The 17,368-nt window shown below is 38.7% G+C and overlaps 1 protein-coding gene across 1 annotated transcript; it reads left to right on the forward strand.

The window, feature by feature from the left end:
- Positions 1–16,213: 16,213 nt before the first annotated feature.
- LOC118723011 (28S ribosomal protein S12, mitochondrial-like) lies at positions 16,214–16,675 on the forward strand. The gene has a single exon (XM_036445131.1). The coding sequence runs from the start codon at positions 16,214–16,216 to the stop codon at positions 16,673–16,675; it is 462 nt and encodes a 153-aa protein (XP_036301024.1).
- The last annotated feature ends 693 nt before the right edge of the window (positions 16,676–17,368 follow it).

The raw sequence follows: 17,368 nt of genomic DNA on the forward strand, positions 1-17,368 counted from the left end.
TAAAATATATTTCATTGATTTTTTTGCCCCCCCCTCCCTCCCATGCATACCTTCCCTCCCCAGAGTTTTATATCCATTGGTTGTACTTATATGCATTTATGAGTCCTTCGGTTGATCTATTTTATATAGTCCCATTTGTTTATTTTCCCCCTAGTTACCATTGCCCTAGGAGCTGCATCTGGGAAGAAATTGCTTAGGCATATAGCTGAGATTTTGATGCCTGTGGATTAATCTAGTATTTTTATGGTTTTCTGTCTTATGTTTAAGTATTTTATCTATCTTGAGTTTATTTTTGTTTATGGTGTAAGTTGGTCTAGTTTTATTTTTTTTGCATTTATATGTCCAATTTTTCTGATGCCATTTATTGAAGAGACTCTTGATTCCATTGTATATTCATGCCTACTTTGTAAAGTATTATTTGAGCATAGTGATTTGGGTCAATATCTGGGTTCTCTATTCTATTACATTGGTTTATATGTCTTTTCTTGTGCCAGTACCAGGCTGTTTTGAAAACAGTGGCTTTGTAATATAGCTTGAAATCTGGTGTTGAGATCTCACCTATATAGTTCTTTCTTCGGATTGCTGCAGCCATTCAGGGTCTTTTATTTTTATTCCAGATGAATTTTTGGAGAATTTTTTCTATGTCTGTGAAATACCTCATTGGAATTTTAATGGGGAGTGCCTTGAATCTATAGATTGCTTTGGGTAGTATTTTAATGATGTTGATTCTACCAATCCATGAACATGGTATGTTCTTATATCTGTTTATGTCTTCCTCTATCTATTTTACTTTTTCCAGTGTCCTGTACTTTTTCATATATAGGTCTTTTGCCACCTTAGTTAAGTTTATTCCTAGGCATCTTAATTTTTCTTGGTGCGATGGTAAATGGGATTGCTTTTTTAGTCTATCTTTCTGTAAGTTCATTATTGGTGTATATATATCTTGGCATTAATTTTTTATTTTGCTATATTGCCAAATTCATTTATAAAATCTAAATTTTTTTTGATGGAGTCATTAGGTTTTTTTTATGTACAGTATCATGTCATCTGCAAATAAGGACAGTTTTACTTGTGCTTTCCAATTTGGATGCCTTTTATTTCTTCTTCTTTGTCTTCTCTAATTGCAATGGCTAATACTCCAGTACTATGCAGAACATGAGTGATGAGGATGGGAATCCCTATCTTGTTCCTGTTCTTAGGGGAAATGGTTTTAACTTTTGCCCATTGAGTATGATGTTGGCTGTGGGTTTATCATATATGGCCTTTATTATGTTGAGGTATGATCCTTTTATTTCCACCTTGCTGAGAGTTTTTATCAAGAAGGGGTGTTGGATTTTGTCAAATACTTTTTCTGCATCAATTGATATCACTATGTGATTTTTATCTCTCAATTAATTTATATGATATATCACATTTATTGATTTGCAGATATTGTACCATCCTTGCATCCCTGGTCATTGTGTGTGATCTTTCTTATGTACTGTTGGATCCAATTTGCTAGAATTTTGTTCAGGTGTTTGGCATCTTTGTTCATGAGGCATATTGGCCTGTAATTCTCTTTCATTGTGTTGCCTTTATCTGTGTATTAGGGTGATTAGGGTGATTCTGGCTTCATAGAATGAGGTTGGATTTTTTGGAAGAGTCTGAGAAGGAGAGGTTTTAGTACTTCCTTGTATGTTTAGTAAAACTCCCCTTTGAAGCCATCTGGCCCGGGGCTTTTGTTTGCTGGAAGCTTTTAGATGACTGCTTCAATTTCTTCCATATTTATTAGCTTTTTGAGATGTTTAGAATCTTCCTGATTGAATTTTGGAAGGTTGTATTTTTCTATTAATATGTCTATGTCCTCCAGGTAGTCCAGTTTGTTGGAATAGAGTTGTTAATAGTATTTTTTTTAACAACACTTTGTATTTCTCTGGGGATCTGTTGTTATTTCTTATCTTTCATTTCTGATTTTGTTTATTAGGGTCCTCTCTTTGCTTGTTGGTGAGCCTAGCTAGAGGTTCATCAATCTTATTTATCCTTTCAGAGAATGAGCTCTTGGTTTTATTGATCTTTTATATATATTTTTTGTATTTATGTCATTTATTTCTGCTTCTAACTTTATTATTTCCTTCCTTCTGCTTACACTGGGCTTTTCTTGTTGCTGTCTTTCTAACTCTTTAGTTGTAAGCTTAGGTAACTTATTACCATTGTTTCTTGTTATTTGAACTACGCTGGTAGAGCTATGAACTTCCCTCTCAAGACTGCTTTCGTTGAGTCTCATAGATTTTTGGATTGCTGTGTTTTAATTGTTGTTTGTTGCTATGTCGATTTTTATTTCTTCTTTGATCCCTCTGGTAACCCAATAACTGATTAATAGCATTCTATTTATTCTCCATGTGTTTGATTTTTTTAGACTGCTATTATTATAGTTGATTTTCAGTTTTATGCCATTGTGATCTGAGAAGATACTTGATATGATTTCTATCTTCTTTAATTTGAAGAGACTTTGCCTGTAACCCAATATATGGTATATCTTTGAAAGTATCCCATGTGCACTTGAGAAAAATGTATATTCTGTGGCTTTGGGGTGAAATGTTCTAAAGATATCAATTACTTCTTTTTGGTCTAGTGAGTCATTTAGGATTGATGTTTCTTTCCTGATTTTAGTTCAAAGGATATGTCCAATGGTGATAGTGGGGTAACAAAGTCCCCTACTATTATTGTAATGCTGACAATCTCTCCCTTGATATCTTCCAGGAGGTTTTTGGTTGTTGTTTGTTTGTTTTGTTTTGTTTTTGTTTTGTTTTGTTTTGTATTTGGGTACTCCTGAATTGGGTGTGTATATGTTTACCAGAGTTATTTCTCCTTGTTGAATTGCTCCCTTTAGTATCATGAAGTGGCCTTCCTTATCTCTTATTATGTCCTTCACTTTGAGATCTAATTTGTCAGATATAAGTATTGCTACACCAACTTTTTTTTCAATTCCATTTGCCTGAAAGACATTTTCCATCCCTTTACCATCAGTTTGTGTGCGTCCTTTTTTTTCTGAGGTGTGTTTCCTCTAGACCACATGTGTCAAACACAAGGCCCGCGGGCCAAATCCGTCCCGCCAGGCCTTGCAATGTGGCCCGTACCGCGCTGTCATCACTGCACTCCGCTGCGTTTCCATCACAATGACAGTTTATGACTGTTCAGTAAACCATTTGGCCCACGATTTAGGCTGGATTTTAGATTTTGGCCCCTTCTCTGATTGAGTTCGACACCCCTACTCTAGACAGCAGATATATGGGTCATGTTTTCTTATCCACTCAGTTAACCTACATTTTTTTTTATTGGGGCTTTCAATCCATTTACATTTAAAGTTTTTGTTTATAGGTACTTATTTGTCATCATTTTTATTCTTTACTCCTGTGTGCCCTCTTTTCTTTCTATTCTTTCCTTTTACAGCAGATCCTTTAGCGTTTCTTGCATTGCTGATTTGGTGGTAATAAACTCTCTTAGTTCTTTTTGTCTATGAAGCTACTGATTTCACCTTCAATTTTGATTTATAGCCATGCTGGGTACAGTATTCTTGGATTCAGACCTTTCCTTTGCTTGACTTTGTATATGTCATTCCATTGCCTTCTGGCCTGATGTGTTTCTGTTGAGAAATCAGTTGCTAGTCTGATGGGGGATCCTTTGTAGGTAACTTTCTGTCTCTTTCTGGCTGCTTTTATGATTCTTACTTTATTGTTGGTGCTTGCCAATTTAATTATAATATGCCTTGGCTTCGGTCTTTTGGCTTTCATTTTTTTGGGGGGACTCTGTAAGCTTCTTGGATTTATGTGGGTTTTTTTCCCCCCTATATCAGGAAACTTTTCTGTCATTATTTATTCAAACCAGTTTTCTATTCCTTGCTCAGTTTCATCTCCTTCTGGTACCTCTATTATGTGGATGTTGTTTTGTTTTGTGTTGTCCCAAACTTTCCTTAGGCTCTCCTCCTGCTTTTTATTTTATTTTTTTCTAGAAGCTGCACTACTTGGGTATTTTTTTTACTACTTTGTCTTCTAATTCAATGATGTGACCCTCTGCTTCTTCTAGTCTACTGTGGATATTTTCTATTGAGTTCATTATAGTAGCGGTGTCATTTTCATTTCTTCTTGATTCTTCTTCATTTTCTTTTGGTTCTTAGAGATATTGTTGAATTTGTCTTCCATTCTTTTCATCCACCTTATGACCATTTCTCTGAATTATTTCTCTGACAGGTTGATTGCCTCCATTTCATTTACTTTCTTTTCTGCTGATGTTGGCTTTTCTTTCATATGAGGGCTGTCTCTTTGTCTCCCCATGATCTATCTTTTCCTGGTGTCTGGTTATGTAGTTCTCTCTCTCCTGTATTGATTTACAGGCACAAAATACAACACACCAAGGCACAATACACAAGGCACTGATCACACCTGTATTCAAATATTAATAACCCCAAATAAAGGTGATCACCAGAGAAAAAAAAAAAATAGAGGATAAGAAAGAAAGAAGGGGGGGAAGAGTGCAAAAATGAAATTGGGAAAAGGAAAAAAAGTCAGAGAGAAATGAAGGATAGTAAAAAAGAAGAGGGGAAAAACTTTATATGGAAATAAAACTGCAATAGAACAGCCATTAATCCCAACAAATGCCAAAGACAAATGCCTAGAGATGAATGCAAACTACAAACAACAACTAATATCAAGTTAGGCAAGGAAAAACAGAAGCAAATAAACAAACAAAAACAAAGCAAACAAAAAAAGCAAAAGCAAAACAATGTCACAAATGAGCATAAAAAAACACACAATATAATCAACAATCAAGCAAACAACAACAAAAGGACAGAGAGAGAAAAAATTTGGATAGTGAAGTAAGAGAAGAGAGAGGTGTGTATGGACTTAGAGTAGGGGATTGGAAATTAAATATATAAGTAGGGTAAACTTTTAACAGGGGTAAAAAGAAAGAATAGCGAAAAGCTAAAGCAGGAATAGAGTAAGAGAAACAGGACAACAAAAGGGGAAAAGTGAGAAAGACAGTATTAGCATAAATGTAAAGTTGACATAGAGTAAAATGATGCTAGAGGAAAGATGAAAATAGAATGTAGAATGCTAATCTCAAAGTAAAATAGTAAGAGAAAATAAAATGAGACTTTTTATAAAAAGTTAAGACAGTAGTAGTAATAATACTGTTGAAAATAAAAATGTAATAATTAAAAAGGTAAAATCAAGTGAGGAAAAAGGAAAAATTCTTTTCTTAAGTAAAATTAGTTTCTTAAGTAAAAGGTGAAAATAATAATAAAAATGTGCAGTAGTGAAGGTCATTCACTTCCTCTACTGTTCTGTTTGGCATGCCTGTTTCCTAGTCAGGACAATATAAAAGTTCCATGGATTTCACTGCTCCTCTGTGCTGTAGGTCACAATCCTGATTTTCAAGCAGGCAGTATGTCTTTATTTCTTATACTTCTTTATTTGTGTTTACAGAGTCAATTTGTGATTCTACTCCTGGGTGGCAGTGTTTCTGGACTGACCTTCAGATCTATAGGTCCTCCCTAGCTATTGTTTATATTTTGTTTTCCCTGTGGCACTTAATATCAATTTGGGGGAAAAGCTCACCTCCTCCATCCCCCCACCCCCCGATCTGGTTCTCTGATCGCCAGTCCCCACTCTGATTCCAGGTTCCACAAAAACAATTTCCTCTGCAGTCTCCTAGAGTGTCCCCAATTGTGTTATCCAATGCACTGGGCTCAACAATAAAAAGCAAGGATCCAAGCAGAAAAAAGAAAAAAAGAGAGAGAAAAGAGCCAGAGCAAGCACATGAACCCCGGTACTGCATGCAAGTCTGCACAGACTCCTTTTCCCTTGGGTCCAAGCAGACAGCACACCCCCAAAATATCTTGGCTGTTCTTCTGTGCCTAGTTCAGCAAGGGTTGCTTTTTAGAATTTCCTTTTGTTAGCAGCTCTACAGACCACCTTTCATATTTGAGGGTCATGCCATCCCCAAGGGCCCATGATTTTTCTAGTTGTAGACTTCCCCAGGTCCTCCTGCTCCTGCTGCTCCCAAACCATAGACCTCACCTTATTCCAGGCAAAATCTGACCTTTCATGAGGATGTGAAGAGCTCCTCTAAATCCACATGCTCATGCCACTTGGGAACCAGTGTTCTCAGGTTCACAGCTGTTCACTGGGTGCTGTAGTTATACATTTTCAGACTTCTGATAACATCCACTTTTCCCTTCATGATGGCACAGTCTCCCTGTCAGAGCTGGTTGCTCCGGGAGGGAACCCAGCAGCAGTGGGGGCTTCCCAGACAGGGTAACCCCATCCAGCTGTCCCCCACAGTCTCCTGGAGTATAGCTGTCCCTCAAATCACTAACAAACACTTATTTTCAAGCACACACTCTCCCTTTGTTCTCTCATTAACACAGTATCTTGCAGTCCGCCTTTCTGTCAGCAGTCATCTTCTCCCTATCTCTGGGTTTTCTTTGAATAGAATGAAAGAAGGCTGATGAACTAGACCAACCTACAGGGACTGACACAGTATAATATTTGGAAGAAGGATAATGCAAACACCTTTCAAAATAGCTTTCTATTTGATGCACTATTAACTCATGCAGTACCATGTGGATGCTCCCTGACATTTGATGGTTAATGCTACTTCTGAGTTAGAAGGATCCAACTAGAGAACAGCACCCCCCAGTATCTCTGAGTGCAAACTGTTGCTCTTCATGGCATTAGGCTGGGGGGCGGGGGGTCATGACAGTGCTTAGATATCTTACATAATTCTTACCCTATTTTATTTATTTATTTATTTATTTATTTATTTATTTATTTATTTATTGTTGGGAATACAATTAATATGAACACTTTAGGTGTATAAGTTATGATGGAATATGAGCTATTAACTCTAATTTTCAGAGAGACTTAGGGCCTGAACTGTTTTAGGCTTTTCCTATTGTATAACAACTATTTTTAATTAAACAACCAGCTTTCAACTTTTTACATTTGACTTCAAAAATTTCCTAATTTTTAATGGTGTCTTGTGTGGGGAAGAGAAGCTTCCTTAGAAATAAATTATTGAGCAACTATAGGTATTGTATATATTTATTCTATAAATGAAAAACATAAATAATATTTAAGAGTACTTGCTGACACTTCAATATCCATATTGTCACAAATGGCTTGATTTCATTTTTTAATGCCTAAATAGTACTATGTACAAATATAGAATCATCATGTTTAATGAAACTAATAAATATTTGTCAGGGGATGAAAAAAAAAAGGCCACAGATAGATGGACATGTCCCAAGCCTTGTCCTGTAGCAGATAGAGTGAGCAGCTAAAACAAATAACATCTACCCTGAATTGGCGAAGGACACAACTGGTGAGACAATTTGGAGCCAGGAAGGGCAGAGGACCCCTAGAGTAAGGTAAGATCAAGGATCTTTCCATTCAACTCGGTTTCCATGAACTTCTTTTGGTCCCATTTGCAATCCTTTATCAAAGCCATCACCTGGGGTATCTGCCTGGCCAGACACATGATCATCCCACAGGTGAGCTTCGCAGCACTAAGAATGTTCCAATTGGAAGTGTTCATGACCAGGATGCCCTTCCTCATGGCAGCCTCCAGATCCATGGTGTCCATGCCCGTGCTGGCCCTGCTCACCACCTGGAGCTTCTCTGCTGCATTGATGACATCATGGTCAACTTGGTGGCCAAGTGGTCGATAAAGCCTTAACAGTCCTGAAGCTCAGCTATTAGCTCATCTTTGCTCGGGTTCTGCTTCTCCACCACCTGCAGCCCTTCATCTTGCAGGATATTCTGGCAACAAGGGTCCAGGCTGTCACTGGTGAGCAGTTTCTGTAGATTTCCGAAGGTCAAGGCCTCGGGATTCACTGTACAGAAACACCTCTAAGTCCCCAGATTTGGTTCTGATTGGTCAGTTTCTATGTCAGTCAGTGTCTCTGGGCCTATAAATGGGGCCTGATCAGAAAGGAGGCGCTGATCAACAGCCCTGGTGGATTTCTGGGGAGAAATGGAGTTGTAACTGCTGGCCAGACTTGGAGAGAAAAAGAGAGGCAAGTGCTAGTCAACAGCTGCCATAGAGTCAAGGGATCAGTCCCTGCTTTTATCTTTAGGCCTCTCTCTGGCCCTGATTCAAAGCCCTCTCAGAAGTCAGTACTGGGGCATTGAGCCTACAGCAAAAGCAGTCAGCAGCAGCCCAGCACTCACTTATGGTCTGGTCGAACTTTGGTTGTAATGGTGTTACACCTTGGTCCTCTATTATAGAGATTTTTATTTTCTTCTTATTCTCTTTCTTCTTATCTACTCATCCCCTTTCTACTTCTTCTATACTAAACTGAGGTCCTCCCCATATTCATCCAGTTATTTAAAAATATATATTTTATTGATTTTTTACAGAGAGAAAGTAAGAGGGATAGAGAGTTAGAAACATAGATGGGAGAAAAACATCGATCAGCTGCCTCCTGCACACCCCCTACTGGGGATGTGCCCACAACCAAGGTACATGCCCTTGACCAGAATAGAACCTGGGACCTTTCAGTCTGCAGGGCAATGCTCTATTCACTGAGCCAAACTGATTTCTGAAAGTTTATCTAATTTTTAACCTTATTTTCTGTATATAAGCTCACACTCAGGTCCACATTAGGTGCCGAACTCAGCCCCACGTTGGGCGACAGAACAGCCAAGGGTTTTGGCGAGCCTGAGGGAGGGCAGTGAAGGATGGAGAAAAAAGACAGACAAGAGAATAAGCTGGATCTAGGTGGATCTTCTTTGCCTGGCTGAGGCCACAGAACAGATCCAGACTGCAAAGCTGATGCTTTATTTATAGTCAGGGACAAACAAGGTAATCTACAATGTTGTAGTAAGTTTCACTTGTTTTGGCAGCACTTGCTGCCCCTCCCACAGCCCACTAGCTATCCAGGAGAGATCTAGGGAGCAGTTACAAGATCAAGCTTAATTATTCTTAGAGGACTGTGCCCTCCAAGCTGGGACTTGTTTGTGACTTTGCCAGCAGGTAAGTCCGAGGCTTAACCCTATAACCACTTCCTACATAAAGTGGCCTTCCTTATCTCTTGTTATGGCCATCACTCTGAGGTCTATTTTTTCTGATATAAGTATTGTTACCCCTGCTTTTTTTAATTTCCATTTGTCTGAAATATATTTTTCTATCCCTTTATTTTCTTGTTCTGAGTTGGGTCTCTTGTAGACTGCATACATATGAGTCATGTTTTTTATCCATTCAGCCATTGGATGTCTTTTATTTGGAGCATTGAGCCCATTTAAATTTAAAGTTATTGAAAGGTACTTGGTTATAGCCATTTTTATTTTTATTTTTTATTTTTTTTGCCTGTGTTCCTTCTTACCTTTTGCTTTTTTCTTTTAAACCAGTCCCTATAGCTTTTATTGCATTGTTGTCTTGGTAGTGATGAACTCCTTTAGCCTTTTTATTTTTTTCTGTGAAGCTCTTTATTTACCCTTCAATTCTGAATGATAGCCTAGGATTCAGTCCCTTGCTTTGCAACCTTCCTTCCATTCCTTTCTTGGCCTGATGTGTTTCTGTTGAAAAATCATTTGATAATCTAATGGGAGATCCCTTGTAGGTAACTCTCTGTCTCTCTCTTTAAGCCTTTAAGATTCTCTCTTTGTTCTGCATATTTGCCATCATAATTATGATGTGTCTTGGTGTGGGTCTTTTCGGTTTTATCTGGTTTAGGACTCTCTGTGCTTATGTAACTTTTTTCTTCCCCACATCAGGTAAGTTTTCTGACATTATTTCTTCATATAGCTTTTCTAAACCTGTTCCTCTTCTGGATGTTCTGGCACCACTATTATTCATATGTTGCTTATTTCATATTGTCCCATACCTCCCTTAAGCTCTCCTCATGTCTTTTAATATTTTCCCCCAATTGCAATTCAGTTTGCATATGTTTTGCTTCCCTGTCTTCTAATTCACTATTTGAGTCCTCTGCTTCTCCTAGTCTACTGCTGAAACTTTCCATGTTTTTTTTTTTATTGCAGCTCTATCACTCATCATTTCTTCTTGATTATGATATAAGTTGTTGAATTTTTCCTCCATCTGGTTTATGAACTGTATGACCTTTATTATGAATTTTTTTTGACATATTGTATGTTTCTTAGCCACTTTTTGACATATTGTATGTTCACTTAGCCACTTTTCTGGTAAATATTGTTTTGGGGATTTCTTTGTCTACCCATTTTTGGTCACACCAATGGATCTCAATGTCAAGTCATGCAGGGGCTGCTCCTTGGGTGGCAGTGGCTCATTGGGCTTTGGTTTCTCTTTGGGCAGTCCTGACAACAATTGCCCCTCAATTGGCAGTGCCTCCTCTATTTGGTGCTGTTCAGAGTCCTGATGGGTCCTCTGGCTGTTGAGGGGAGGCTGCTCACACAGCTGTTGCTCCTATGATGGGGAGTGGGCTGCTTGTACAGCTGCTGCTCCTCAGTCAAGAGTGAGCTGCACATGTTGCTTCTGCTCCTTGGATGAGGGCGGTGCCCAGATGCTGCTCGTAGGATGGGTACAGGCTGCATGTAGCTACTACTCCTTCGACTGATGCAGGCTTCATGTTGGTTGCCAGTCCTCAGAAGTGGTTGCTCTGTTCGTGTGCCTGCCGCTCCTAGGACCAGGGTCGGCTGCTTGGGAGCTGCTACTTCTTGAATGGGGTAAAGCTACTTGCAGAACTGCTGCTCGTTGGACAGGATTGAGCTGCTCATACAGCTGCTGCTCCTTGTACAGGAGTGGACTCATCACGAAGCTGCTGCTCCTCAGATGGGGAAAGATTGCTCATTGAGCTGCTGCTCCTTGGATGATGGTGGGCTGCTCACACACATGCTGGTCATCTGATGGGGGCACATTTCTCCTGCAGCTGCTGCTCCTTGGATAGGTGCATAGTGCAGGCTGCGCACATCTGCTGCTCCTTGGATGGGGGCGAGCTGTGCGGGGATACCACTCCTCCATCTTTGGTGGGGTGCTCATGTGGCTGCTGATCCTCAGATGGGGCGGGCTGCTCGCTTATTTGCTGTTTCTTGGACCTGGGAGCAGGCTGCTCACACAGCTGCTGAGCTGATGCTCCTTGGAGAGAAGCAGGCCACGTCAGGCTGCTGCTCTTCAGCCTGGGATGGGCTGCTAGTAGGACTGCTGCTCCTTGGACAGAAGCAGGCTGCTCAAGGATCTTCTGCTTGCATAGTTGCAGTGTCCTGGGCTAAAGTGTTGGGCTGGTCAGAGGGGAACACACTTTGGAACTCACAGGAGCCTGCACCCAGTGTGGCTGGAGACTTAGTGACTGTGGGACCACAGCTGAGGTAGCAGGTGTGGCTGTAGTGTCCCAGGTGTTATCTGAAGGCACCCTGAGCGGAGGTGAGGCTTGGATCCCAGTTACAGCAGCTCTCCCCTTCAGAAAAGAGAGGCCTATGAGGAAGAGCCAGCCTCTTTGGGACTGTTTACAATGGTAGCACAGGCTGCCTAGTTAGGCGAGCCCAGTCAGCCACCCCCTGAAGGTCCTGCGGTTTTTAACTGTTACACACACACACACACACACACACATACACATGACTACACACTTCTCTTTTGCTCCTTCACTCACTCAGGCTCTCTTGCTCACTGCTGCCTACTTCCTGCCTATGTAGTTGGATCTGAGATGTTATTGACCCATTCGTGGGTGGAGTTACCTCTCCAGGTGTCTTGTTATGTGGCTCTCTCTCTAACACATTGGATGGACAGGATAAAGTTCACCTCGACAAGACATGACACAAAGGGAAAGGGAAGAGAACACGAATGTACTCATGACACCTATAACCCCAATATAAGTGACCACCTGAGAAAAGAGAATTAGGGGAGAAAAAAAGAGCACTGAATTGAATCCTTTAATTGATCATGTCTTATATTTTTCTTAAAAATGTAGTGTTATTAACCTAGGAAATTCTAAATATATTTGACCTGCCAGCTTTAAAAGTTCAAAGTGCAAATTAAATTGGGAGAAATTATATAGTTGTGGTAATTAAATGCCAAAAGTATAAGAACTTATTTTTGAGAAAATAAAATGTTGATTTCTCTAATAATTAGAAATTCAAATTAAGTTTCTCATTATTGGTCTAATTAAAAAAAGAGGATTAATTCTGTGATCCCAACCAAAATTTTTCTATGCAAAAACTACGTTTAAATTTAATTGATATCTTAAGATAATTATAGTAAGTATTATTAAAAGCATTATAATATTTAAAACATATGAAGATATTTGTTTGATTTTTTCCCATGTTAAAATTTCAAGGTCTTAACAGAGATGATTCTTGCAAAGCTCCAAGGGCCCAGAGTAATACAAGAAATTTATTCACTCTTCTTAAAGGAAATCATTTAAAATTTAACAGGTCTAATATACATAAAATTGCATGGAAAGCCTTATCAAATGAAAAATAATAAATATGCTTTAAATGTTATAAAGATTTTGGCTTTAAGAAGAGAAAATCATACTCTTAAAATTCAATTACTAAAACAGAAAGGGGGAGATGGATGTTATGTGTCACCTCAAAACAAACTCAGTCATGTTTTTTACTTTAAATTTTTTGAATTGCGATGCAGAGGGTCATACAGCAGCTGAAAGGCATCAGGCCTCCTATACAATAGCCTTTGTGGGATTAGTCCATTAGAAATATGCACAAACTGGACAATGGTTTGAACAAGATCCAGTAATGATGTGGGGAAGACATTGTTTTGTATCTTTCCAGAAGAAGCAGCACAGCCAATTTGGGTGCCAGACCGTATGTCATCACAATGGACTCAGAGAAGCTCCTTGTTCCATCATTCAAAGTACTGAGAGTTGCCCTGATGACAGCAAAGCAATAAAGGAAGATGACAAAGGTTAAGCAAGAGATCGTGGTGCCAACAGGGGGTCAGCTGAAGAAGTTAACAACTGAGGTCCAGCAGATAGCAGAAAAGCAGGAAGTAGAAGCTTCTCCCTCAACCATGTTTCTGGCCATGCTAGCATTGGTTAACTGCCAGTCTTCTGCCAGACATTTTCACAGGGGAGTTTTACCAAACATTTAAGGAAGAAATAAAACCTATCCTCCTCAGACGATTCCAAAAAAATTCAAGAGGAAGACACACTTCCAAGCTCATTGTATGAAGCCAGCATCACCCTAATCCCAAAACCAGATAAAGGTAACAGAATGAAAGAGAGTTACAGGCCAATATCCCTCATAAACATATATGCCAAAATCCTCAGCAAAATTCTAGCAAATCAGATACAGCAGCACATCAGAAAGATCATACACCATGACCAAGTAGGATATCCTAGGGATGCAAGGATGGTATATCTGCAAATCAATAAGTGTAATACATCACATATACACTTTGAGAGATAAAAATCTCATAATCAATTGATGCAGAAAATCATTTGACAAAATCCAACACCCTTTTTTTGATAAAAACTCTCAACAAGGTTGTAATAGAAGGATCATACCTCAACCTAATAAAAGCAATATATGTCAAACCCACAGTCAACAAAAAAAAACATTTCCCCTAGGATCAGGAACAAGACAAGGATGCTCACTCTCACCACTCTTGATTGAGATAGTATTGGAAGTACTAGCCATTTTGATTAGACAAGAAGAAAAAATAAAAGGCATATAAATTGGAAAAGAAGAAATAAAACCAGTCCTTATTCGCAGATGGCATGATACTGTACATAGAAAACCCTAAAGACTCAATCAAAAAAACTATTAGACTTAATAAATGAATTTGGCAATGTAGCAGGATATAAAATTGACACCAAGAAATCTATGGCATTTTTATACACCAATAGTGAACTTAGAGATAAAAACTAAATAAGCAATCCAATTTACCATCACACCAAAAAAGGTAAGAACCATAGGAATAAACTTAATTAAGGCGGTAAAAGACCTATACCCACAAAACTACAGGACACTGAAAAAAAGAGATAGAGAAAAATATAAACAGATGAAAAAGCATACTGTTCTCATGAATTGGTAGAAACAACATCATTAAAAAATGTTCATACTACCCAAAGCATTCTATATATTCAATGCACTCCTCATTAAAATATCAATGGCATATTTCACAGATCTAGGAAAAAATTTCCAAAAACTCATCTGGAATAAAAAAAGACCCTGAATAGCCACAGCAATCCTAAGCAAGAAGAACTATGTACGTGGGATCTCAATACCAGATATCAAGCTGTATTACAAAGCCACTGTTCTCAAAACAGCCTGGTACTGGCAAAAGAACAGAAATATAGACCAATGAAATTGAATGGAGAATCCAGAAATAGATCCAAACCACTAAGCTCAATATTTTACAAAGGAGGCATAAACATACAATGGAGTCAAGACAGTCTCTTCAATAAATGGTGTTGGCAAAATTATACAGATACATGCAAAAAAAAAAAATGACACTAGACCACTAACTTACACCATACACTAAAATAAACACAAAATGAATCAAGGACTTAAACATAAGATGGGAAACCATAAAAATACTAGAGGAATCCAGAGGCAGTGAAATCTCAGACACATGCTGAAGCAATTTCTTCACTGATACTGCTCCTAGGGCAATGGAAACTAAAGAGAAAATAAACAAATGTGACTACAGCAAAATAAAAACTTTTGCACAGCGAAAGAAACCATAAATAAAACAACAAGATAGCCCCCTGCATGGGGGAACATATTTGCCAATGTTATCACCAATAAGGGTTTAATTTTCAATATTTATAGGGAACTCATACAACCTAACAAAAGGAAGAAAAACAACCCAGTCAAAAATGGGAACTGTATCTAATTAGATTCTTTTTCAAAGAAGACATAAGGAAGGCCAAGAGACATATGAAATCATGCTCAAAGTCCTTAATTATTTGAGAGATACAAATAAAAAAAAACAAGGCGGTGTCATCTCACACCTGTCAGAATGGCTATAATCAACAGATCAACAAATGACAAGTGCTAGCAAGGATGCAATGAAAAAGGAAACCTTAATGCCTGCTGGTGGGAATTCAGATTGATGAAGCCACTTTGGAGAATAGTATGGAGTTTCTTCAAAAAACTAAAAATTGAACTCCCATTTAACCCAGTGATCCCAGTTCTAGGAATATATCCCAAGAATCTAAAAACACCAATCATAAAGGATATATACACCCCTATGTTCATAGAAGCACAATTCAGCATAGCTAAGATTTGGAAACAAGCTAAGTGCCTATCATTAGATGAGTGGATTAGAAAACTGGTACATCTACACAACGGAATACTATACTAGCATAAAAAAAGAAGGAATTCTTACCATTTTCAACAGCATGGATGGAGACCATTATACTAAGTGAAATATGCCTGTAAGAAAAAGATAAATATCACATGACTCATTTGTGGAATATAATGAACAACATAAATTGATGAAGAAAAACAGATCCAGAGATAAAGCATCAATCAGACTATCAAACCGCAGAGGGAACATAGGGGAGGGATCAAGCAAAGGACTTGTATATATGCATATAAGCCTAACTAATTAACACAGTCAACAAGGGGGTGAGGGTTAGGGTTAGGGTGTGGGGTGGGGAAGCAATGGAGGGATAAGGACACAGATGTAATACCTTAATAAAGAAATTTAAAATAACAAATAAATAAATATTTGTCAGTTAAATCTCAATTGAAGATAGGAGTATCTTTATCATGAACTCAAAAAAAATTCTGCTAGTATTCCACATAAAAGTAAAGAAGAGATTGGTATGAAATATTCAAAGTAATGATACACAAGAACCTGAACCCAAGACTACTCTATCCAGCAAGGATGTCATTTAAAAATGAAGGTGAAATAAAGAGCTTCCCAAACAAAATGAGGCTAAAGGAGTACATTCTAACCCAATCAACATTGAAAGACATGTTAAGTGGACTGCTTTAAGAAGAACAAATCTAGAGAGAGAATTATAGAAATAAAGAAAAAAAAATGAAATAAATAAGTACCTATCAATAATAACCTTAAATATAAATGTACTTAATGTTCTAATAAAAATAGATAAGTTAGCTGACTGGGTAAGAAAACAAGATGATTCCAACTTCAGAAAAGATCTTCACACAGATTGAAAGTGAAGGGATGGGGAAGTGGTGAGAAGCTGCATTCAGTGTGTCTGTAGGTTCTGATGGGGGCTGTTACAGATGGCAGGATGTCATGGTTCTGCTTTCTTTGGGGCTTCAACATGTCCCTGAGTTATGGCCTAGCCCTGATCCCCCAGCTCTGGGCCACCTGCACCATGGCCACCCTGAATCAGATGTACCTACTAGGGCCTCCAAAGCAGCTGCCTCCAAAACTGGCCCCCACAGAAGCCCAGGTGCAGCTAAAGGGTGTGGTTTTGCACACATTCATTTGTAAACCCAAGAAGCGGTACTCAGCCAACTGCAAGTGCTGCTATATGCAACTCAGCACAGGCCAAGAGGCCATCTGCTTTACCTCAGGGGTGGGCCACAACCAGCAGGAGCACCCTGTGCTTGTGCTAGGTGGACACAATCAGGAATTGCCTGGTGTCAAGCTCAAGGTTATGAATGCAAGTATGACTATGCTATGTGCAGAAGTTTCTGCCAGGGGCATACTGGGCTGTGGTTTGTGTAAAATAAGAACCTTTGTCACTGGGTTCCTGCAGTATTCTTGGAAAGTAGGCTAGTTCTAGAAGCATCTGACCCTGGTTCAAATCCTGTTTCTTCTTCCATCAGAACCACCAATAGCCAATAGGGGTCCTGGGTGTGAATTAGAAAAAGTGCCCCTCTGCCAAAATCCTTGGTGTCCATGTGTAGAATGTTAGTGCAAGAGGCTTCTTCTATTGAAACAGTACACTATTCCATCTTATGAGAAGGGGTTTCAATAAACAAACACACACACACACACACACAAAAAAGTGAAGGAATGGAAAAAAAATATTCCATGCAAATAAAACACACATAAAAGCACCAAAAGCTAGGGTAGTAACACTTCTATCTGACAAAATTTACTTCAAATAAGTCATAAAAGAAACAAATAAGGTCACTTCATAGTACTAAAGAGATGGACCCAATTAAAAAATATGATCCTGCCGAAACCGGTTTGGCTCAGTGGTAGTGTCGATCTGCAGACTGAAAGGTCCCAGGTTCAATTCCGGTCAGGGGCATATATATTGGTTGTGGGCACATCCCCAGTAGTGGGTGTGTAGGAGGCAGTTGGTCGGTGTTTCGCTCTCGTCGACATTTCTAGCTCTCTATCTCTCTCCCTTCCTTTCTGTAAAAAATCAATTAAAAAATATATAAATATATAAATATGATCCTGATCCACTGAGCCTAAACAACTAGGGCAGATTTCTAACATTAAAAAAACACATGCCTTA

Source organism: Pipistrellus kuhlii, unplaced genomic scaffold (assembly GCF_014108245.1).
Source record: "Pipistrellus kuhlii isolate mPipKuh1 unplaced genomic scaffold, mPipKuh1.p scaffold_m20_p_2, whole genome shotgun sequence".
NCBI classification, from domain to species: Eukaryota; Metazoa; Chordata; class Mammalia; order Chiroptera; family Vespertilionidae; genus Pipistrellus; species Pipistrellus kuhlii.